We start from the raw sequence: 26,546 nt of genomic DNA on the forward strand, positions 1-26,546 counted from the left end.
ACTAAGCGATCTCCCAGAAGTCGATGTCAATACATGTATTTTCTTTTAATCAGAGAAGTATTTTCTGTTCTGTTCAGGCAATAATTCTTTCTGTATCATCGCATGAGTTTTCATTAGTGTTGCTTTATGATGACTCGACCGGCGACCTCCTTTCTCAACGTCTGTGTCTTAGGCTGCTTAATAGCTGTGATTGTTCAGAATAGTCGACCACTGCTTTGAATAATAGATAAAAGGGGCATTAACCATATCCACAATCATTAGAGATCTGTACTAAAAGCAGAGCCAAACATTCTACTGTTTACCATAAGACGACAACAATAGAGCGGGTCCGGCCTGCTGATTGCGTGCAATGGCAGCCTGATTTATGGGATCGTTGCCTGGGTTTCAACTTCTGGTCTGCTTATCCTTGATGCAAGTTACTGAAATATTGTAGCGTAAAACAACAAACAAGTTATATAAGGTTGCTTTGGCGAATTTGCCGAATGTGCAAATACAGCGACAAAGATAATTCCATAATCATAAGATATCTAGAATCCACATAAGAATCTGAATATATGAACATGAGTTCATGAATCACTGTCAACAGTAATGATACCAGAGGATATCAATGATACCTATGCTACCCTACTGGAGGCTCCCATCACAAAATTCTTGTTGGTTTGATGAAAGTGAAAAATAGCTTTTAAGATAGGAGATTTAAAGTATACCGTATAAAGATCATTTCTATTTTAACCATTTATCCGAATGATACATAATCTATTTTGAACGTTCCCAAACATGTACTTTTATGCATTATCTGTGATTTCTTTCCGATATTTTATGGATTTTTACATAATTTCGTTTTATAACAAGTGTTCAGAGGATTCATTGTTATTTCTTATCGCATCAGCAGCCGAGGTGGATGTAACGAAGCATGTTCTAAGATGGAGCAATACACCGGTATCATGGTGTTTGATAGTGATTCATGTCTCGTGTTCTTCATCTAATTCGAATTCTGTAATCGATTGCTGGGATTTCTTATGAGTATGTTAGTATTTTGTCGCTTTTATCAAAATGTTATATAATGTAAAGAATGTTATCTTGGCTCTGTTGTATCTATATCATCATTGTATCAAGCATCATATGAACAGAGCGTTTCCCGAAAACTTCTAACGCAGACCAATCGATTGATCACAAGAAACATCAATAGCTGTCCACGTTGTTCAGTCAAACTGGACCGACCACCACCATCTTTATTAACCGTGCGTCCATCTTAAGGAAAGACTTGTTTATTTAGCTGCATATATATATTGTATTCTACGGTACATGAGTGCCGAACAGTCTCGCCGTTCGCTTCTCATGTCCGCGCATGTTTTAAATGAAACCAGTCAAACGCGCATCTGTCATATTCGGCATTGCTGATGGCAAACGACTGCTGTTTTGAGCAGCGCCAAAGGCCCCTCCTTCTGCGATCTCTTTCGTTCCTTGCGGGTGTTGTCAAGTCACACGGAAGCCATATACGTGCCTACTGGTCGTCTGTAGAGGAGAGTGCGACCGGACCATCCTCGGGGCAGGTATCTACGTACTCTAACGTATTTATCTGTATCACGCTGTAGCCGACAGATCGGCAGTTTGAGCGCAAGAGCACGTACACCGGTTTGCCGTTGCAGGTTGTTGTCAGAGCGAGATGTCTATGTTCTTTGGGAAGAAGGTTACAGAGTCTATTGTCAGATTCAGACCCATAGTGATTTGGAAAGCTATATTACCTCTCAGAGATTGGGTTTTTCAGACGCACGGCCGTCGTTGTGGGCGTTCATTTTGTACATTTCAATTTGACTGACTGAATTATTGTACTTTACAAATTCCTTTCGTACATATGCTGATTTTGATCTGACAGTCACGTGGGCATGATCAGCCCCTTTGGAAAAGAACGCCATGATTTCCCTTGTGGCAGACCACTTTATCTATAAATGACCTTGACACTGAGGCGAGGTCCCTGTGAGGTCATCTCGAAGTCGCTCGTATGTTCCTCAGATCATTGTTCCAGACGTCTGTTTTCGATTGGAATACAATCTGACGATTTAACATCGATTTGTAAGAAAACAAATGTCTGTATGAGCGACCCTGTGATTATGACTTTGGATCACAAAGAGCCGGACGCAGTGATCAATACCTATCGGCAAATACATGTATGCCTGTCTTGCCGAATTTGAGTGGTATCTTTCAAAACTACACATCGTTGCATGACTTGCCTGTACAGGTCTAAGTGTAGTGGTATTAATGGGGCACGAGTTACCAGACTGGTCAGTAGTTTTACGCCGCTTTTAGCAATATTTCAGCAATATCACGGCGGGGTACACCAGAAATGGGCTTCACACATTGTACCCATGTGGGGTATCGAACCCTGGTCTTCGGCGTGACGAGTGAACGCTTTAACCACTGGGCTAAACCACCGCACCAACCAGACTAGACGTGAAGACAGCTGCAATTCGCTATGCAGAGTTCCGTCCCATGGCTGTGTCAGGATCCTGCGAGCGGGAGTTCAAATCCCAAATTAACCCTGATTGTGTTTCTTGGTTTGCCACAACGAGATCCAGGTTATGTGTTCAGCCAACGCAATGCCCCATATCGTGTTTGCCTTTCTTATTTTTGTTTGTTTGTGTCTTTTTTGGTTCCGGGAAGAAGGAAGGGGTGGGAGTTCATAACAACTTGTTTGTTTACGTGTTGACCTTTATCAGTGGGCACAGTTGGCACTGTCTTCCAAGGCGTCGGAACTCGCTGCCTGTGCTCGCCAAAACCTGTAGTTGCGGGTTCGAATCTCAGTTTCTCCGGACTATGCTTCTAGGTTTGCAGTAGCACATCGGTGCCAGCATGTTTCACCAAACTGGTAACTGTCTAAGACCTGCATCATTTCGAGTGCTGCTCCTACATTAATACCGTCTAATAGTATTACTTGCTCAGTCACTAAACTTTTTTATGTTGGTGTTTTTTCATGTTAGTGGAATGGACTCATATGTGTTAACTCGAGGTAGCGTGAAGCAAACCATGGCGCATTGGTAAAGCCGCTCCATCATTGCACTGAATATTCGGTTCCAGTCGTCTATTTCACTGCTTCAAAAATAGTCATAATCACGCATCACGAACATTACCAAAAAGGCACCACGTGACAATACAGAGCTGGGTCCGTCGACGCGAACGACAAAAAAATGAGCGCCAATCTTCTGAGACCTGAGACTGTTTCTGAGACCCACTCGAGAGAGAAAAACATTGTCTGAGAAGCAAACACGTGGTTTTGCTATAAAAAAAACTCCAGTGAAAATCAGAAGATTGGTCTTGAAGTTAAAGTAAGAATGCTTCCAAGTGCAAAAAAATGTGCCCCAAAAAACCGACATGCGCTTACAGGTCGACTGCCACGGGATGTCAGATCTTGCCTTTCATTCTCAAAGCAAAGCAACGCTCTGAACACAGCTTCCACTCCAATGCATCAACCCTACCCTGGGCACAATTGAAGCACTAATAGCCATCTCAATTTAAGACGCATGTCGATGCTTCCGAGAAATACCCCGATTGCTCCTCAGTAGTAGGAAGACGTCTGACAACATGCTTGTAATTCTAGCAACAAGATCCTTAAAAGCCCACGGCAACCCCTAGCATGGACGTCTCTGTGCTGCCTCGCGCTCTAGCACTGCTTGGAATACTCATACGGCAGACTTAAAAAGATCTCAGATTTCTCAAATTAGCATTCAGTGTCAATCTTGAGGCAAGTTGTCTAATTAGTAATTGTGAGTTCATGTAACGTCTCTCGCGGTGCTTGTCATTATTTATCATCTTTCATGCGGATCAATAATTTGGGTTTTTGTCCGGTATAAAATACGGATGTTGTTCGTGTAAAGATTGTCCGGTTTCTGAGGGAAGAGTTATATTTCCTTGTCTGAACTTTGAACTTCCGTTCTTGGTTCATGTCAGTCACACAGTTCCTGCTGCTAACGGAAGATCCCGAGTGGATCTGAATGTAGTTAATATGATGATTGTCCGGATTTATAAGGAGGGGATACTGATCTCTGAATAACGCGGCCTCTTGGCGTCCATTTGCTCGTGAGTTTGGATTACTGCTTACTTTATTTTTCTCATGGCCTAATATCGAACACAAGCATCTCAGGTGGTCAACCTTTTCCTTAGAGATAATCCTTCATTGGTAAGTTGTTTTTTCGATGGCTTGACCGATTTGACTGCGTCATCGACTTTATAAATCTTATCTTGTAAGAAACATGTTTGGAGAAGACGTTCACGAAAGATTTGTAAATTTCTCTCCATCCACTGCAATCGATTCTCTGTCACTTGAGATCGAGAAAACAAACAATGGAATTTTAAATGGAATGGTGCTTGTAGTTTTCCTTCAGCTCAGCAACAATGATTACTTGAGTTGGAGATGAACGACAGTAATTTTGGGCTCATTCTGAAGTGTTGCTCTGCAAATCTTTTTTCTTCAAGTGTTCTAGAAATATAGAACATTTTCGATTCGGTGACGGTGAAGAATTAGAATTGGATGTTGCGTGACAATTTATGCTCAACAAATACAGGAAAGTTTTGTACCTGGTTGACAAGAATGAACAAAGACAGTTACCACTTGCTTCGAATGAGGAGCCGCGATTTTGAGACGTGTTGACGCTGCGGAGTTGGCTTGTTCACGTTTGGAATAGCGTGCGTGCGTGCGTGCGTGGGTGGGTTTGTGGAACGGATATGCAAATACGAATTTGGTTGGGGGAGAGGATACATTGAAACGCACAAACAATAACATGCATAAAACCTTCAAGAAAACAATATGATGTATTCAAGGCACGTATTTGAAATATACATGAAATATACATGGCTTTTAGTTTTCTGAAAAGTTCACATATGCTCAAAACTACAGAAGCAAATCATCTTCCATGAACACGTCATGATTTTTACAAGGCATATATTTGAAATATACATGAAATATACGTGGTGTGTTGTATTCTCAAAAGCTCACGGCACACAACTCGGATGTCAGTCGTGATCATTTACAAATCGATACACGCTCAATCAGCTAGCGGTATTACAAGCATTCGCAATTATATTTTGTACATACATACAAAACGACTTTGCGCCAGACTGAGACGATAAGATTTAATTTCCCAACTCGAAATGAACATGCCACATTAATTCTTCGTCGAATCAAGCACTCATCGGAATAGTTTCTTGAGGAAACAAAGGTTTCTTGAAGCGATCCAAATGTCCGGTCATCAGGCGTGGGGACTTAATCTAGTATAGTGAAGAAATCAGATTTTCTTCAAAGCGACCAGAGCCATGTAATATAAAGTTCTGTCATGCTGCAAGAAACTTGCAAACTGTTTGTGACCTCGCATGGCCTTTGGCGAGTACATCTGAATCGATGAAAGCCCTTGTAACGATACCCCCTAGAAGTGCATCTTAAACTAGGCGAAACAGAATGATTGAAAGGAGTTGTTACACTTATCACGGTGGCAGGATCTAGTGAACATAGAAAGACATCTTCGATGTCATAATCAATGTTTTATTGAAGCAGCTTAAAGAACTTTAACACTCCGTATGTAGGGGGAAATGAAACAATAGACAGGTGAAAACCAGCATTGTATGTTTATATGACCTAGGTATAAGTAGAATATCAAGATTTTGAAATATTCTTTTGATAGACCAGATGTGAGCTTTCTCAAGTTAGATCAAGGATTTATTTTATAAATTTATCATTTTGGTAATGGTGAGTGTATACCGTAAAATACGTTTGATCCACCATCCAATCTTACAACCTTATCTTTCTTAGCTTACACACACACACACAGACACACACGCACACGCACAGGCACGCTTCCCTTGTCAAGAGCCATGAAAGAAGTTTACATAATATTAACATATTGTTCAATAAATCAATATGAGACTTAAAAGACCACACATGCTGTAAGAAGTATGGTCTCGTCAATAACAACATTAACAATAAATTTTAACAACATATATCTTATCTTATGTGAACCTTTTTGTAAATTTGGATGCCTTACATTAGGATGCCTTTCAAAGCTATTTTAAACTCATCTATAGATGGGGAATTAGTGTAGAAATAATGGTCCAATGAAGACTGGAGAAGGAAATGAATTTGAAACTTTGTTGAAATGTTTTCTTTCAAGAAACGTTAAGAAATTATTCTTTCAGTGCCTGCTAAGCACCAGCCCGTGGTAAAAAACAACAACAACCTTCAAGCTTTTATCAGTCAAAGTGTTTATATATATATATATATATATATATATATATATATATATATATATATATATATATATATATATATATTCGTTATATTTTTCATTCATCGCTCTTGATGCTCTAAGGAGGACTCACACCTGTTAATTATAAATAAATGTGTGCTCAGTTTGAAACAAACAACCTACTAGCTTTATCCTCTAAAAGGCATTACTTTTTGGGGTTTTTCAATTGTGTTTTTCTCTCTGAAATACACGATATAACACTTATGCCCTAAAGTGACTTATAAATGTTAATTATAACTACCCATGTGGTTAATTAGAAACAAGCAGCCAGCTTTGTTCTTTAAAAAGTCGGGGTTTTATAATTTCATTTTTTATAACAAATTTTAAACACATAAAACATTAATAGTAACTCCCTGAAGGTGAAATAATTGTGTATCATACTTAACTACTTATACTGTACTTTTTAAGTTAGCTTTCTAATTTTACTTAATATTGGTTTTCAAAAAGTCGTTTTTATCATTTAATTTATTTATGACACATTTTAAGCACAAAAAACATTCATATTGACTCCCTGAAGGTGAAATAATTGTGCATTATACTTAATTACTTATACTATACTTTCTAACTCAGCTTTCTAATTTAACTTAATTTGGTTCTTCAAAAGTAGTCGTTATCATTTAATTTAACATAAACACATTTCATATTGACTTTAAAACAATGTTATATTTAAATACTTATACCATACTTTCTAAGTTTTTCATTTAACGTAATTTTTTCTTTAAAATGTCGTTTTTATCATTTAATTTATTTATGACACATTTTAAACACATTCATATTGAAGGTGAAAACGTGTGTATAATACTGACTACTTATATATTTCTAACTCAGCTTTACAACTTAACTTAATTTCGACACTAAAACCATACAATAAACTTTACTTCGACATGGGCCTGTACACAGAACACTCGAACTAAAAATATATTAAACAGTTCCTGAAGTAACAGTTTCCATGTTGCTGTCGGATCGAGAAATGTCTGAACAGGTTTGAACTCTCAGCCCTATGATTCAGACACGGGAGTCCTCTCCTTGAAGTCAATGTAATTAAGGCCCGGTCATATAGAGATGCGTATGTCAGCATTAAGTACTTACACTGGCGAAGATAAGTGCATCTGATAAGTGTTAATGCTGACAATAAGTAGCTCTCTGGCGCGTTGTCTGGACAGTGTGAACGCAGGTTTCCCCAAGAGGTGGATGATGGAGTGAGACATCGACACAATAAATGCTTAATAATAGAAACTATGGATCGCATGTAAGCAGCCTGCGTTAAGTATTACATATTTTAGGAGCGAATAGATTAACACCATATCTGCAAGGAGAGTTATTAAATAGAAGAGTCTCAAATTGTATGGCATGGGCAGAAAATTGATTCCAGTAAAATAACCCCGTGTGGATTTTTAAAAATTAGAAAATAACATGTATGCGGTAGGGTTTGAAATGGGTTGCATTTATGACAGGATTATTGAACAAATGCTTGGCATTATGTTCAGATAATACGCGCTTTTCAAAACGCTAGAGGGAGGTGGAGTAGGTGGTTGGTCTAAGCGTTTGCTCGTCTCGCCTTAGACCGGGTTTGTTCTGTTGGGTTTGTTTTCAAACTGGTGCACTTTGTGAAAAACTGTGTCTAGACCTTTCTTGATTTCCCTCACCCTGACAGTAAAGGAATATTATTTTAAGAAAACATGTTAAATGTAGATCAAGAGGAGCATGGGGTTTATGTTGAAATGAGATCAAATGATTTCAACATATGGTGTTTGTCTTTGATCTCAAATTGTGGAAAAGTGCATTTTACATCAACCCGCTCGATATGATAGTTGGTTAGAGCGTTCGTGAAGTTTCTGCTTCCTTGTGTCATATGCGACAATTGTTATGGAAATATCTGAGTGATTAATGCTGTCGACACCTCACCACACAACACAACACAAGCAATACAGAACCTCCAGATCGTCCCCGAACGTCCGGTATGAAAGGTTTAGCAATCCATGTTCAATGCCAGTGATGAATATTATCAGCTTTATTCATGTCATCATATACCAAATGTACAATATATGCTCATGATATCAATCACAGAATTGTCTGGGACAGACATGTACAGAACGAAGTCATATAGCAGTACTTTTGCTGATTGCAGCGTTAAACAACATGTAACAAGTGAGTAATAAAACTTAAAATACCAGAGGGGGCACCAGAAATGGGCTTCACACACTGTACCCATATGGGGAATCAAACCCGGGTCTTCGGCGTGACGAGCGAACGCTTTAACCACTCGGCTACCCAACCGCCCAGAAATGCAGTCATTTATTTCTTTAATCGGGCTGTATTGCAGGGTTGGGCAAGGTGACGAAAACAATGATTCTGATAGTAAACAGTGTTCTTTAAAGTTTCAAAGACCGATCTTTAAGGTGTAATTTCTTTGTTAGAGCTGATAAAACCGTCCATTTTGGATGAAATGTTTTGTCTGAAAAGTCGGTAAGACCCTTTGGGTATTGGATGGCAATGACCCCGATTCATCAACAATACGGATTGCGTAAAGTCTGTGAATATGCTAGATTTAATCCTATTTACTTCGTGTAATCATATCATTCACACGGGGTACTTTTCCTAAACGTGTGGAAGGTTCTTCTGAGTTTCGATTCAATCCTGCGGTAATTGCTGTCCACAGTCCATCCCTCCAGACGGCGCATTAACACAAGGGCCGAACACTTTTCATTATATCCCCTTGAGGGCTCAACACAACCAGCAAACCCTTCTCCCCGTCTAAGTGCTTCTGTCTTACTCGGCTACGAAAACACATACCGGAAGCTGTTCTAAAAACACAGAGATGTCTGGGATTTATATGACCTCCGATACGAGGTCAAAGATGCGATAGACCGGAAGTCAACGAAACATTCGGAAATGCTCGGCGCCCGCCATCCTGCTTAAAGCGCTGGTGAGAGGAACAGAGAGTCCATTGGTTGGGTACAGGGCTAAAGTTAAATCCATTGATTCCCCCTGGTCCGCATTTAGACTTACTTAGCTATCCCCTTAATGAATTCGTGGTGCTCCCCTAGTGCCCTGGGCGTGTTTATTATATCAATACTAGTCTTTGACTCGAAAATACCTAAATCTCGGGAACTAACAGACCGTTCTCTGGTCGCTTGGAAAAAGTCAATCATTTAAGGAGCAACTTCAAAGGATGACTTTGCAAGACTTTTCTGGCCTTTCCATGCTTGTACTGGGTCAGGGTAAACAAGGGCTACATTTTCATCTATCGGTTTTTACGAATACGTCGCCAGCGGCGACTAAAATCTTATAAAGCCCAGATACCCTATACAGCCTTGCGACATCACATACATAGCTGTGCTTCATGTTCCTTTGAATGGTGTCACGGGTGATCTTTGTCCTTGCCCTGTCCTTTCATCGCTGCATGCAGTTTGAAACGTTATTCTCTGTTCGACGTTTACAACCAAGATAGTAGGTTCATTTTGAGGTTAGACATGTCTTTCTCTCCCTTTCGTTTGCTTCAACGTTTTGATGATGTCAAATTGTTGTTCAAATTTTGATGTTCCTGGAAAAGTTTTAACGAGTTTCCAGAACATAAGAGCGTGCATTTGTGGTAATACAGAAGCATGGTCGCCTCTAACTGCTACTGCCGGATAAATATCACACGAATGTGTAAGGTTACATTTTCACAAAACACATTGATTCATTTACCTTTTATCGTACTATACACTTCATGCTGGGAGCTGCTAAGGAGATGAAAAATGGGTCAAAGGTCAAGGTCAGCGTTCCGGAATTTTCTATGATGTTTGTACCAGTGCTAGTTTCTGAAGCGTGAATATCTCAACTGTCGCGATACTGTATCTCTCCGTGTATCTTTACAATTACTACCAAGTGGAATGTTAATAGCATGTATATCGAAGTTCAAGGTCATCTTAGAGGTTATTGCGAAACTTGGTTACATTGCCGGTTACTGTTGCACTGGTATTTTACAATACTGATGATGCTGGGTAATTGATGGATCTTGACCTAAGCTCAAGTGCCTAGTATTTTTTTTCGGCCTGGAATTTCATGACAAGTTAAGATTTAAAAAGCATTGGTCGACCATGACTGATTTTAATGAAGGAGTTCGGCTTTACATGTAATTGTCTTGCACCATTTAAGCCAGTTAGGAGAACCTTAAATTATATATGTTCCATGGTATGAGATGGTAGGTGGCTTCGTTTACACTGACGTTCTGTATAAGAATAACGCCACTCTTAACAGAATTTACTCACTGTGTGTTAGCGTGTATGAGAAAAGAAGCACAGAAGAGGCAGATCGTTTAGGCAGACTTTTGGAACCCAATATAACGTTCATGGCTTGGAAGGTCAAACTCGAGGCCTCTCTGAGATTCAAACCATTGAACTTCGGATTCTCCGAAGGCAAAGTTGAACAAATATGCCCAGTTAACTGTCACATCTTGGTCCTCCCAGCTATCAGACTATCAGCTGAGTTTAACATCCACAACCCCGAGGACAATATAGCTACCGCGAGTCGATGTAAAGTAGGTCATTGTATCAGGACGTAAGTGGAGAAAATGAATTTAGAGACACATATATTTAGCCTGGTATATGTGTATAAAAACGGAAACATCGACAGGGTCTACTTTTGCAGCATCAAGCTTCATCAACGCTGATTAACCGAGTTATATCACATTGCCCATCTCCCCCTTCATTCAGTCCACACAGTGAACGCATAACCTCATGCACTTAGCTCAGAGTCAGTCGGTCACGCTCTCAGTACGTCACATGTGGCCTTTTCTCCTGTTATGTCTATAATTGACGTTCTGATTGCATCACGGCTTTGTTGACTTGATTACGAAATAGAACAAATATATGACAAATGTCCTGATAGCGATTTCATTTTAAAATCTAATTGCATTATATGTGATGCAAGACAAGATTTTGTTGTAGGTTAGAAAGAGTGCGTATCAGTAAGTAGGTCACACGGGATGGATAATGAGTGAGGCTATCAGGAGCACCTAACGATCAGTGTATTAATGCTTGATTTGATAATGGCTGATCTAGTTTAACAAACGACTGACGCACACTTTCATCCTTGTCATTCACAATGATGGTAGTATTGTGCCAATCGTAACCTATGGTAAACAACGCTATGATTATTTATGACAACAGTTATATGTACTCTTATGACTTACGACAAAGTTATTTCCAAAATTGCCAACGATATTAGATATTACCATTACTGGCGACTTTGTTCTTGCAGCTTAGGACAAGCGTAACCTTCAGAATATACGGCAATCGTGACCCTCATAAGTTGCGACAATCGTAGATTACATAGCTTACTAATTGTTCTCGTACCTTAAGACAAATGTAACCTTCACAACATGCGACAATCGTGACCCTCATAAGTTGCGACAATCGTAGATTACATAGCTTACGACTTATTCTCGCAGCTTAGGATCAGCGACAACCTCAGTACGACAATCGTGACCCTCATAACTTACGACAATCGTAAATTACATAACTTACGACTTATTCTCGCAGCTCAAGACAAATGTAACCCATCAAAAAAGCGTGCGACAATCTTAGATTACATAACTTACGACTTCTAGCAGCTTGAGACAAGCGTCACCTTTCGAACTAACGGTCGTAATCCTCATAACGACAATCTTCACTCTCATAACATAGAAAAATCCTTGCTCCCATTGCTTACGACAAGTGTAAGACGTTATTAACGAAGTCATAGCTTTCACAACATAGGACAACCGTAAATTTCATATCTGACCACAGTCGTACCCTTCAGAACCTACCTTACGACAATCGTAGTTTTCATGACTCACGATAATCGTAATACCTGGCCTTCGTAACATTATGATCATTAAGTTAGAAATAAGAGTTTCGCTATCATGAAAATCAGTTTTCGCTTGTTTATATTATATGATATTCCCGTCGATTCACACACTGTTTTGTTCGAAAGAACGGCACTTATATCTCCACGGCACATTGCTCATGATATGGTCATGATATTCTCATAATATGATGGTCGAAGAAAACATCTCCTCAACGAAAATGTAACGACCGAGAAATTGTTTATCGTGAACGGTCGTACATTTTATGGTATAATTCTGCAATCGTTAATAGCGAATGAAAAATATATCCTTTTTATCAAGCTTTCGTTGTTTCTTGCGTGGGATATGTGACGCCTACAGATATCAGAATCTGATTAATTACAAATGCGATTAAACTCATTTTGCAAACAAAAAAATACAGGATGGGTAGCCAGTATCCGTCCATTTTCAAAGGATCATTTAACACTTGAATCGTATAAATAAGACCAACCTTATTTCAGTGAGATTCAAAACTGGCAATGCATCTACGTTTCGCAATCAGTTTAATGAACGTTTAACATCCCACTCAAAATCCAGGAGATTTTAGATTAAGTAATTACCAAAAGGTTGTCTTTTTTAGTATGGCATCATTAATCTCAACCGAGGTTCCATTTCCATACAAGACCAATGAGGACCACATCCACAGTAATTACGTCACTCAATCCTTATCCGGCAAGATATGAGGTGGATCAATCTGACTGATGGGTTTTCAAAGGCATTTGGGTTGTTCAACACTGGCTAGAATTAAGTAATCAGGTGATTTCGTTGTCGAAAGGGTAGAGATTATGTATTCGGCTGTTTGTGTTTGATGCAATCTGTTTTCAAACGATGGCTGAACCTGTTTCCGAGGTATTTTAGGAATCAAACGGTGTTTGCAATTTCCGCAAATACATTTCCGAGCCTTTCAGGTGGGTATTCTGTTGGTCCATGATTTCTGTTAAGATGAGACACTGAGTAAAGTGGTCAACCTCTCATGTCACTACACTAGGATTTCCTTCAGTAAATGGAAAATTACCTACTCTGATCTAAAACAGGTTGTCATAACATGACTTTGCTTAGATTGCCATGGCGTGACTTATGGTATGAATTATTGTATCGTGCTTGAAGGGTGCCTTAACATGAAGTGAGTCAGTGAGTGAGTTTAGTTTTACGCCGCTTTTAGCAATATTCCAGCAATATCACGACGGGAGACAACCAGACATGGGTTTCACACATTGTACCCATGTGGGGAATCGAACCCGGATCTTCGGCGTGACGAGCGAACGCTTTAACCACTAGGTTACCCCACCGCCCCTGACATAATGTGATGGAAAGTGCTATTTCATGAATTAACAAAGGTTCCGTGTTCATTTCAAAGCAGTAAGTTTGAATAAATCCGAACACCTCTTTTTCAAAGTTAAGGCCGTGTCGCAAACACACGCACGGGCAGGTTAATCATTTACCTTTTTTAATTAAGGGATTATATGACGGTAGGCAAAATAGAGAACTGCATCGGACATGCTTCTTGTCTCTCATGCGTAAGATTTCGTGTTGTCCCCATATCTACCATAAAATCCTTTGGAAGCCTGAAAATTGTGACGTTGACCAGTTAATTTCGTATGATGCTCTTTGAAATCTACAAAGAGAAGGCATGCTCGATTGATCCTCCAATGTTGTGAAGTGTAGACATCAAAGGAGGGAGCCGTTGGAATATCGCTGAACATTAGTTGACTACCTGAAGCTGTAGTCACACACACACACACACACACACACACACACACGCACGCACGCACGCACGCACACACACACACACACACACACCTTGCCATACAGTCCGGTGCAGAGTTAATTTTTATTGCCCCTGGGAAATTGTATCTAGATATCATTGCTAGTTCAGTTATGCAAGTCAGTAGAATCGGCTACCTGACTACTATTAAACCACATCACCGATAACACCTGAAGCGTTACTAAAACGTCTTGGCCGAAGTCTTTTGTATTGGTTTGCCAGTCCGAGCAGAATATCCGATTCTTATGCATAAACAACGGATTAACAAATAACGCGAATACAACTGTCCCATTGGGATGTCTACATCTCCTTTGAAAGGTTTACACAAAACGTTCACGTAGACGGTGTCAAAGATGATATCAAAGATGATATCAAACATTCAGTAAACTTCAGATGACATTTGATTTCATTTTGGACGACTTGTCCAGCATCTCTCTTGATATATATGTGTATCTATGTTCATCGCGTTTACAAATCCCCCATGGATCACAGAAACGTTTTTCCTTATTTTTGTCGTGTGAGACAGCGAGTTGTACGAAGTTGAAATTTACATTTTCACATTTAACCGGAAAATGATATTCTTTTCTGAGATTGCAAACATCAATCAAATCCTTTTGGGGATTTTTCAGAATCCACGTGATATTAACTCTTTTTGTCTCCAACACATTTTTGTAAATATATAGACAATCCTTCCATGGTATTATGAAGGATTGCTGTTATGAGTGAGTGAGTGAGTATGGTTTTATGCCGCTTTTAGCAATATTCCAGCAATATCACGGCGGGGGACATCAGAAATGGGCTTCACACATTGTACCCATGTGGGGAATCGAACCCGGGTCTTCGGCGTGACGAGCGAACGCTTTAACCACTAGGCTACCCCACCGCCCTATATTGTTATGCAGAATGAGGACAATTTATATGGAGACACATCATCGTTATTCTGTATAGGCGACGTTTCGACATAGATTCTAATGACGTTGCTTGATTCATTCTTCATCTCCTCAACTTCTAGAACGCCAATCAAAATTATTGGTATTCTTTGAAACGGGATATGATCATGCATTTACTCTATAGTACCTATAAATCTCAACGAACACAAAACAGGAATGAACAGGTCTTCAGATTTTAGAGTCAAGTCAAGTCTGATAGAACTGATGCCTGTTTGTTTTCACAGTTATCAGACCGCCTTACATGTAACATTAGCTGATATGTCATGATGCGTTTACACTGTAGTACCTCTAAATCTCAATAAATACAAAACAAGAATGACCATGTCTTCAGGTTTAAGAGGAACCCGTAAAGGTCCGGGTTAGAATGAGCCTTCAGTAACCATTGCTTGTCAGAGGCGACTAACGGGATCGGGAGGTCAGGCTCACTGATTTGGTTGACACATGTCATCGGTTCCCAATTGCGCAGATTGATGCTCATGCTGTTGATAACTGGATTGTCTGGTTCAGACTCGATTATTTACAGACCGCCGCCATATAGCTGGGATGTTGATGAGTGCGGCGTAAAACTAAATTCACTCACTCACTCACTCACTCAGGTTTTAAGAGTCAAGTCAGAATTGATAATACTGACTGCCTTACATGTAACCTCAGTTGATATGTCATATGCAAGAATCTGCTAAATCAACACATTTTGAAAAATATAACACCATTCTCATGTAAGGCAGCGAGACAGACGGCAGATGGCTAGGACAGAAGTGATTTCAATTCGTTTTCCCCTTTTCCGTTTGTGCATCCTCTACCGGTGACAACCTCAAGCATTTTGAAAATCATCCAGCATGTTCTTCTGCTGACTGGCCCACTGCTTTGCATATGCTTCCACAACATCCAAAGTTGTGGTCCCGATTGGCAGGAAGTTGCCATATGACTGTCTTTAACTGTATTTCCTGTATTTTCAGATATCGTTACATCAACATCTTTTGGTTCTGCTCCAACTGGTTCGCCATGACGATTTTAAAGTTGTGGTCCCGATTGGCAGGAAGTTGCCATACGACTGTCTTTAACTGTATTTCCTGTATTTTCTATCTGTCTTCTATAACTGTATTTCCTGTATTTTCAGATATCGTTACATCAACATCATTTGGTTCTGCTCCAACTGGTTCGCCATGAGCAACTCCTGCTACAACCCCTTCATCTACGGCCTGCTCAACGTCAGTACCACGATAGCAACATCATTATTTACCCCGGAATACCCGGGTTTCGCTGAATATCTCTCAGTTGGTGTCCGTTTGTACCAAACGAATAGCTCTTCTGTGATCGAGATTTGCACACATTGAAACAAATCTTATTTGACTTCAACATAACCTAATGTACGCTTCACAATCCCGAATGTATAACCAAAACATCGTCATTGAATCTAATTAATTCTTCTTGAGTAGTCATGGCGGAAAGAGAAACTTCCATTTGAATAAATAGAGCTTAGCTTTTTTAGCCTAATACCTATGTCTCTTGATGCCAGGACGTGTGATTCGAATGTGCGCTTTTCTCACGTCTGAGGTACGTTGTATCAATCCATACTCAACCAGGGAACGTAGGAAAAAAATTCCGATGAAAAAGGGCTTATCCCCTTGGGCTGTTGACTGTCACAATTCTAAAGGTGACACTTGGTCCTCAAAAAAATACAAGCATCCTTTGTCAAAACAAATCCACGAATAACGTAAAGGTGTCACTTGGCCCTCAAAAAAATACAAGCATCCTTTGTCAAAGTAAGTCCATAAATAACGTATATAGCAATATGAGTGTCTTTCTTTCGAGCTCTCCGTTAAAGCACATAAAAATACTATGTATATCCTGCAAGTGTGTTGATTTTGAAAGTTCGGTTAGTTGTACAGCCTTAATGTGTGTGCTTCGTTTCCCTATGGTTTGTTCAGTGAACAATGTAGACTTGCTTTCCTTTCGTTTCTGACATTTGGTCCGATCAAAATTTTCAAGCCATTTTCATGAAGCAGTAGGTTGTTATATTACTGAAATAATATGAAGGGCATAACAACAATCTTAGGCACCAAAGAAGATCAATGCTAGCTGTATCTTCATGGAAAGCAAAATATGATGTGTGCAAATATAACAGTTCGATCCTAATCGATAAAGTTGCAATGAGAATTACAAAAACATTATTGCTAAATTTCCGTAGCAGTTTCCTTCTTCGCGTAGGCGCAATCTGTCCTTTAATTTAAGACATGGTATTTCCCCTGCTTCTAATGATCGTCAGCCAATCAGATTTTAGTAAGGTATGAGGTTGTTTTTAAATATCATCAACTTATACATGTGAAGAAATTAACATGGTTTCTTTTTCATTTCCTCCAGGAGAAGTTTAAGCGAGAGTTCAGGATCCTGTTCTCCATGTGCCCATGCCAGTGTGCACAGAAAGAATACAAGAAGGAATATACGGACTACTACAGTGAGGACGGCAACCAGACGTTTCGACGATGCAGCATGATGAGAAACCCGGCTGTGAGGTACAACTTCAACAGGGACGAGCACAAACGACTGTTCCGAAGGTCCACGGAAATGACCGAGACATCCCAAATCTGACTAGGACGGGACCGGCGCCATCGAGATGCAGCCAAAGCTCTGAATATTTCCAGCGTTTGACATCCAATGTCCTTGCTGATTGTGAAGCTTAATGTTCAGGCGTTGTGAATCCGCATAGTTGATGGACACAGATGTTTGGGACATTGTACAAACATGTGACATCCCAGACGAATTAATTAGCTTGCTGACATTATGGCGCTTGTCCCAACCGAGGAATACTCACACTCGCTATTCCCGTTTTGTTTTGACTTCAAAATCATATTTTTTAAATGTGGAAGACTTCTTCATGAGCTATCAATGAACGAGGAAAACGCTGCTGTTCGTGAAGACAGTTGTGGATGATGTAATTTGAGGTCATGGACAACCATTCTGGGTAACTAGACACGAAGGCTAAGAGATCATATACATCGGCTCTGACTCTGACTGGCATCGGACAACAGGTTTCAGAAAGGAAGCTGAAGGCGTCCCTGCTGTAGGCGTTGGTGCTTGCCATTTAATGCATTGCCCCGGACAAACTTGGGGATTTTGAGATGTGTAGTGCAATAACCAAACACTCTCTGACGGTTCTTAGGCACACGTCTTGTCATTATCTCGTGAGACCACAGTCTGTCCATACCAGTATGTGCACTCCGACGTCACCTACTCACCCCATTACCTTGGAAGGGGGGTGGTCTCGTCGTGTGGGTGTGGTGAGATTGATAAATAGTGTGGACAATGTTCCAGTGTGTGAAACGTTGCCTTGATCAAACTCTTTACTCTTGTCCGTGTGACAAGCAATCAATGGCAACGCTATCAAAGGTTAAATGTAATAATGTGCGGTTCCACGGAAGCTCTGATTCAAGTCCAGATGACAAACACTTGGATTTGTGTAAAAGCGGAACGACCAGCTATACTTGTTCAGAGAAGTACAATGCTCAGACATAGTGTTGAAGCCTTTAACCAGACATGAACATCGAGGATAACCAATGGGATTGAATATTTGTCAATAACGGTGTTTGCTGCTCAATAAACCTTCGTGTCAGTGTGAAACAATTAGCCCTAGGGTTGCTATACAAGCAAACTAATGGCATTTCCAGTGTTGTGAGGTCTAATTCCTGATTGCTTGATTGCAATTATGTGACTCTTCGAACCAAGTTATGTGACCTACAAAATGTGCATTACACGCCTCAGGGTGGGATCTCACGGAAGTGTTTTCTCACGGACAAATCACAATACTGGAACTCTTAATCCATGGTTGATGGTCAAAGATCGCTCGTTAAGAATTGGCTGGAAGGGTCACAGCGGTGCCTGGATACGCGTACCAGCCTTTACGTGTTCCTAGATATGATTTGAGATTGGTTTCACCAATGACCTGTGTATGTCGTGGACTGACACACGAAAACTGATTCGTTACTGTTGACAGAACAAGGCTGTTCTACCCAACTGGAAGGTTTAGCTAGGGTGTAACAATAACTTTCATTTATGAGAGATCGCGGTGGATAAACGGACACAACAATGGTGATTTTACCACGTATTGCCGTATAATGGAAGAAGCCGTATATAAAATACGTTAAAGATCCGCTAACTTGGTTTGATGGATTGATCACATAATATACAAACAGACAATTCACAATCAGGCTTCATTAGGTGATAACTATAGGGGAGCAAAGAAAGCATTTGGGTTGGTGGGCAATGGTCATGGTCTGTGTAATGGAGTTGAAGCTGCCCCATGGGGTCGGGTCAACTTTTCTCTCCATTTCATGTTAGAGAGAAAATCAATTTAACAAAAAAAACAAAAATTATACTCTTAACTTTCGACACATTTGTATATTGGGTTTATATCAAGAAGAAACCTCAAGGCTATGCTTCTGCTCCTCTAGAGTCAAACAACAAGTTTGAAGGATTTGTAAATACGACATTCAGTGCTGAGAATGATACAGGACATTCTTGAAGACACCGTGTGTCTGTGGAATAATGCCCAGGTTGACGATTGGGGTGCATCAAAGATCAGCTTAGATGTATGACTGAGGAAGTCCTGATTTGAAACCTATTGAAATAGAAACCGCAAGTGTCATGTAAGATTACATACTTCAACATTAAGCTGTGGGGGCTTGGAGAATATCGCTTTTGTCCTCATGGCATAATGAATACCATACATAACGGGCCTTTAACAATTGACACTGCATGATATTATGGCTGATGTAATCTTCAATATAAACAAGACATATACACACATATTTCTATCAGATGTAATTTGTATTAGTTTATTAGAGCCTATCAATATTATGTGTTTAACTCCTGTATGTTTTGCTCGGTTTTCAATGTAACAACCGTGTGTGTATGTTACATATTTGTATATTGGGATCCATATGTATGACGTCACTTTCATTTCTTGGGTTGTGCTGGCATGTGAATTATTTGCATTCTTAGATTAAAGCAGTCATGTATTTACTCAAAATCACTAAGATTATGTTTGTATGTAATAATTCATAAATGTTCAATTCAATAATTCAATAAATGATCGATGTCAAATTCCTGGAACATGTGAACAGTGTGATGTATATGATTACTGAATATGATAATAAATTATTTCAAATTATTGTTTATTGTCAAATTATTGTCTGGTATGAGATGGAAATGTCTTCTTGTGATTTTCATAAACGTGTGTGGTACTGTTCATATGTCACAAATCAATTACATAAAAGCCAAACCATTTCCATAATCTTAAGAATTCAAATAAAAGCCAAATCATTTCCGTAATCTTAAGAAATGAAAGTCAAACCATTTCCATAATCATATGAAATCTATTAAGAAGTCCTCTGAACTAGTTCGAAAGTATAACAAGCATTTGTTCATGAAACACCATCATATGGTGACGATACTTAGCGTTAAGACTATTGTAGGCTAATGTTAAAGTATGTCAGTTACTATCACCTTAGAGCCAAAATTCGCTTTGTGTAACGAGATATTGGGGTTCGCCAAAAGGTGACCTTATGATGCCCGGACGATGGAGCCAGTCACAAACACATTCTACGCCAAGTCAATTGTTCGTCTAAAACCAAACACAGAAACATATGGTAAAAGTAGGGAATTGTGTTAGATATTCATAAGTGGTTGATAGACATGGAAATACACTTCTCGTGTCTACCACGTCAAGCTTTACTAACGCCTTGAATACTGTAGCCCTGATAAAGCAAAGCAACGCTGGCGGCGGAGAGTAAGCGGATGGGTGATTGTTCGCTAGCTTGCCAAATGAGTAATGCAAGTGTTTCAGCCCGGCTCCATTTTGAAACAGATGTTAAATGTGGTGGCTGAGGTAAGCTACAATCAAGCATCTTTGAGTCGATGTTGAAGATACCTACTCAGGTACTTCGAGTTATCCGAAGTTCGACACACACACTAATGATGGCTAAAGGATTACGTGGGGCCAAGATTTTTCTTCGAGGCAACCATATGTTCGACACTTCAAGGGAAAAATGTGACCGTTAAAACCTTTAGCACCTAACAAGGCAGTTTGGGTTGCATATTCATGAACGGGCTGAGATGTTTTTGTTGGTACCAAACCAGTGCAGCCAACCAGGTCACACGCTACTTCACCTGATTTAATAAGACATTTTATATGCAAGGGTGCTGATGCCCTCTCGTACTTATTGTCATGTATTAAATCAAGTACGCTTTGTATTCATTAACGGCTTGACAATGAGTTCGGCATTGTTTGTAAAATTATGGAGCAGAAACCTTCAAATCTTCAACAAGGACCTCCTCAAGTAATATATGAGTCATATTTTCGAGAGTTGTGAAATAGGAGTCTTCAGAGAGCACGGTGTGAAAGATGCCTTACATTTCACAAGGTGCATAAAAAGGTTATGTGGTATTGAATAGTTCTGAGGATTTATTGTATGCTTATACACATACATTATTTATAAATATTTTTAAAACACGTTTAGTGCTTTCGCATTTGAAAGTATTCAGCCTTGAGTTTCTGGGGGTTTTTAGTATACTTTACTGTACACTCGATTTGCAGGTTCTATTTACACTACATCTTTTAGCATGAGAGAGCATGAATTAAACATGACTAAAGTTCAAATATTTGGAATACGTTTCTTCATGTTAGAATTATGTTGTTTTGTACTGACGTTTTAAATAATATTAATATCTGTAAAATACGATGTAATCAAGTGCAAGATGAATAATATTTAATCACATGAATGCAAACTGTCTCCATAACCATAAACGTTTCTTTGGCCATTGTTCTGACTTTTTCATAAGCTGTAATACTGCCGACGCGATGTAAATTATTTACTCACTCACTCACTCACTCACTCACTCACAAACATGTGTTTATGAATCACTACGGTAATATTGCTGCATAAAAAAACAGATGGTTCAAGGTTGCAGACACTGGTTCCTGGTGTTCTCAGACAGCCCTTACTTCTGCAAAATGACGAAGGTCTGTAAACAACCACGACTGGACCTGACAAGCCAAAAATGGTTATAATGAGCAGTGAGGCAAACTGGAGCATTGAGGGTCCAACATGACACCTTCATCCAAGCCACCGAACCTGACCACCCAACTATAACTGAGTGACATACCATCAAGCATATAGTGAGTGAGTGAGTTTAGTTTTACGCAGCTTTTTAGCAATATTCTAACAATATCACGGCGGGGAACACCATAAATGGGCTTCACACACTGTACCCATGTGGGGATCGTACCCGGGTCTTCGGCGTGATGAGCCAACGCTTTAACCACTAGACTACCCCACCACTCCCATCACGCATATAGAAACATGTTTTAATATAAATGACGTAAAAAGAACACAAATATCGATAATGATATTTTTCATTTGATAAACAAATTCAAAGAATTTTGAATAAACACGGAATCACCTCATGGAATAGTTGTACATTTTCTGGCAACCTTTTCCAGCAGATGGTATGTATTTGCAGTCTAACTAATTCCTTGATGAGATGTCTAATTCCGCTCTGATGTGACTGACTGCATGTATTTTTAGTTCTGTGTGACTGATTGGTCTGATTGGTTTGATTGGGTCGGCCTCTCAACTCAGACAGGTCACTGTCCATCTCAGACCAAGGGGCGAATCCATATTAGACTCCACATTGGAACAGGAACTGACATGAAGAATAACACGAACTTTGGAGATCTTAATCGGGAACACTTTACCGAAGAAACCATATCAATTTCCATGTGTGGACTGTGCATCCTTCAAGAACATGCATCAATTTTGGCAACTTGGAAGACGTAAATTGCGAAACAGTTTACTGCAGATAAAAGCGGGATCAGTTTCCACATATGGGCTCGTAGGCCTCTGCATTTTTCAAGTAGATGCAGCAAATTTGGCAACTTTGGAGACCTAAATTGCGAAATAGTTTACCGAGGAAACGATGTCACTTTCTTTATATGAGCACGTAGACCTCTCCATCCGTCAAGAACTTGGGAGACGTAAATTGCGACCAGTTTCCACATATGAGCTCGTAGACCTCTGCATCCTTCAAAAAGATGCATCAATTGTGTTCGGTTACTGTTGAATATCCAGACATCAGTGTACTGAATGCATGTAATACGCTAGTCTATACATGCTACAAAGGCACCAAAAAAGCGACAAATTTCATGTAGACATACTACTCATTTTTTGTAAAAGCCATGCATTTTTTGCGAATTGGGACAAGAATGTTATTTTCTGAAATGTTGATTCGTTTCAAAATTTGGTGAAACAAAACCGGGAGCGGTCATGATTCTTATATAACTGTTCAATCCGTTTGTGTTTGTCTACAGACTGAAATATATTTTTCGTTAATTTTATTCAAGCTAAACACACGGTCGTGAGGTCATTTATCATATGCTGTGGTACTTGGCCTTACTGACTGACTGACTGAGTTTGGTTTTACGCCGCTTTTAGCAATATTCGAGCAACATCACGGCGGGGGACACCAGAAATGAGCTTCACACATTGTACCCAATGTTGACGAGCCAACGCTTTAACCATTAGGCTACCCCACCGCCCCACTTGGCGTTACAATGTTAGCAGTATACGTCAGATAACATTACATCTCCATCACTGCCAAGGTATTATAAAGTTAGAGGACCACTCCGAAAGGACACATGTAATATACATGTGTTTTTGTATTACAAAAGTACACCGCCATTAGAATTTCGAACTCATTCTATTTCATTAGGCACACAATACCTCGAGCTACAATTGAGTAGTGATAAAGTATAGATGAGTCCATTGATAAGGTATGCATGAATCCATTGTAGACCGTGCAAATCGAAATCTCACAGCGTGACCTTTTTCAGTAGGGAATAGACGATGGGTGTAACGGTTCATATAACACCCAAGACTGCTGCCAGGGCGAGTTGTATAATGTGATAGTCACGGGAACTAGTGAAACCACTTTATCAGATGTAACATGTGTTATATTTCGGATTACACTTTCTCAGGAAAGTATCGTGTGTTCATGCTTTATCAAATTCCAGTTTGGATTCCCTGCAATACTGGCCAAGATGTTTGTCGCAGATATCATTTTTGTACAAACTGACTGGCCCTACAGCTTCATGGCCAATGCAATATAAACAGGATGAGCGATACAAATCTAGTTTTACTTTTATTCCGACCTGCCAAATGCATTGCACAGCGACAATCAATACACCCTAAAGTTCAAACAAACGGTTTAGAGCCGGTGTTCGCTCGTCACGCCGAAGATTCGAGTTCGAGTCTCCCATGGTACAATGTGCGAAGTCCATTCCTGATTTTTTTTTTTTTGTAAATATTGTTGAAGGCGGCGTTATTCAAACTCACTGAGTCACTGGTTTCGAGTAGTACTTGTATTTAGAAAATCTAAAATTTACCCCAAGCTTGCATTTGAAGTCGCAAATCACCCTCAGTCAAAGGATTTCACTCCGTCAAAACCGGAAATACTGTGTCCGCGTTCTTGTATAATTTATCCATTCTATTTCCCGGTCGGACATCAGATTCAGTGTACCATCTGAGGTTGCACAAAACCCAAATGTTTTCCCATAGACGGAAGGGCGGTGGGGTAGAATAGTGGTTAAAGCGTTCGCTAGTCACGCCAAAGACTCAGGTTCGATTCCCCACATGGGTACAATGTGTGAAGCCCATTTCTGGTGTCCCCGCCGTGATATTGCTGAAATATTGCTAAAAGCGGCGTAATACCAAACTCACTCACTCGCTTTACCACACAAGATAAGGTTAATCTCGGTAAGTGACCGTGTGACTCCAGGGCCTAGATTTTCAAAGCTCTCTTAGCGCTAAGATAGTCGTAAGTTAATGTTAATGCATGGCACTTACGATTATTTTAACGCTAAGAAAGCTTCGAAAATCTAGGCCCTGGAACTTAAAAAGAACTCTACTCGGTCTTGAACAGAAGCCGTTCACCACGCCCGTTATTTCAAGAAGCAAACTTATACAACAAAATTAATCCGTTATGTTTCCATTATTAAGTATCTTAGTTGCCATGTGCAGTTTCTGAAGATATTTCGTAACGTCGACAAATGGAAGTTATGTATATTATCCACAAAAAGAAACGAATAGGCGTTTTGTATTTTTAAAAATCTATTAATTAGCTATTGTGTTCGAACAATCGTCAAAATATGTGACAAAAGTGTTGATAACATGATTTTAGACAATTGCACAAGTAAATAATCGACTTTACCTGAAAATGATGATTTTGATGGGATTTCTTGCACGGATTTAAAAGGCATCTCCACAACGCAACAGAAGTTGAAATTGTGCAGCAAAGAGCATGCACTGTCTGGTTATAAAAATCCAGATTACTTTCGGAAATCGGCATTCGTTTTAAAGGAGTTTCAAGGTCATATCACTACGCCACGTTTTGACACTGCGACACGGAACAACGCCATTGAAAGAATGCACTCTGGAGTTTATCAATCTTCTGTTACCAGGCGTCTGAATGTTAGTCTGAGAACGATATCACGGTTTGCAGCTCGTTACAACCAAACAGGTATAACAAATGACCGTCCCCAAACAGGCAGACCTCGAGTCACCACTGCAGTCCTAGATTGGTACATCCGGGCACTACATTTGCGTGATCGAGAGCACAGCAGCCAGGGTGCCTGGACTTCGGAGGATATCCGGTCAAACTGTACGGAACAGGTTGACTGGCTGACTGGCTGAGTATGGTTTTACGCCGCTTTTAGCAATATTCCAGCAATATCAAGGCGGGGGACACCAGAAATGGGCTTCACACATTGTACCCATGTGGGGAATCGAACCCGGGCCTTCGGCGTGACGAGCGAACGCTTTAACCACTAGGCTACCCCACCGCCCCACGGAACAGGTTGAGAGAGACTGGACAGAGAGCCAGGAGACCCGACGTTCGGACTGTGCTATGTCATCACCATCGCGCTCAACGTCTCCGTTATCTAAAATTATCCACTTGTATGTATAGACATTACCTTCTTCTAAACTGGTGTAAACATTCATGTACTAAAGTCTATTTGTGGACGAGTTATACATGTTTGAAAATACAACATTTTTTTTAATAGTCTAGAAGTAAAGTTTTTTTATGAAGATATGTTGTTTATCTTCATGTTTTATCCTTCATTTTGATCGTTTGATGTTGTTCGTTACAGACGTATCTTCGGAGAAATAAAAGCTCGCGAAGTTTATGAAGACCACACACTTCATCCATTCCAACACAAATGCGACTGGGAATGAGGTGAGGTGAAATGGGGTTTAACGTCACACTTAAGATTTTTCGTTCATATGACGACGTGTATGCGTGCGCATGTGTATGTGTGGCTGCTTGTACTAGCCCAGACTGAAGCTGGTTTTATAGTGCTAACTCACTGAGATACCATTCCGCAGTGAAGCATCAATGCCCCACTCAGACACATTATACTGACTCCGAGCCGACCAGTCCTTGTTGTACCCATTAATGCCAAGCGCCAGGCAGGGACCAACAAGTACCATGTTTTAACGTCTTTTGGTATGACGCGGTCGGGGATCGAACCCGCGACCTTCCGCTCTCCGGGCGGACGCTCTAACCACTACACCACGGAGGCCGGGGATAGGGAACATCATAAAGATAGCTACATG

At 40.0% G+C, this 26,546-nt stretch overlaps 1 protein-coding gene across 1 annotated transcript in view; it reads left to right on the forward strand.

Moving 5' to 3' along the window:
* LOC124269752 (tachykinin-like peptides receptor 99D) overlaps nt 1-19,507 on the forward strand; it is a 145,536-nt gene extending 126,029 nt beyond the window's left edge. The window contains exons 3-4 of the mRNA XM_046704781.1: nt 15,995-16,085; nt 17,239-19,507. Of these exons, the coding sequence (XP_046560737.1) occupies nt 15,995-16,085; nt 17,239-17,466 (319 nt within the window). The 3' untranslated portion in view covers nt 17,467-19,507. The remainder of the gene's footprint in view (nt 1-15,994; nt 16,086-17,238) is intronic.
* The last annotated feature ends 7,039 nt before the right edge of the window (nt 19,508-26,546 follow it).

The sequence above is a fragment of the Haliotis rubra genome, unplaced genomic scaffold (genome assembly GCF_003918875.1).
Source record: "Haliotis rubra isolate DU_JTF1 unplaced genomic scaffold, ASM391887v1 Scf147, whole genome shotgun sequence".
Lineage (NCBI taxonomy): Eukaryota > Metazoa > Mollusca > Gastropoda > Lepetellida > Haliotidae > Haliotis > Haliotis rubra.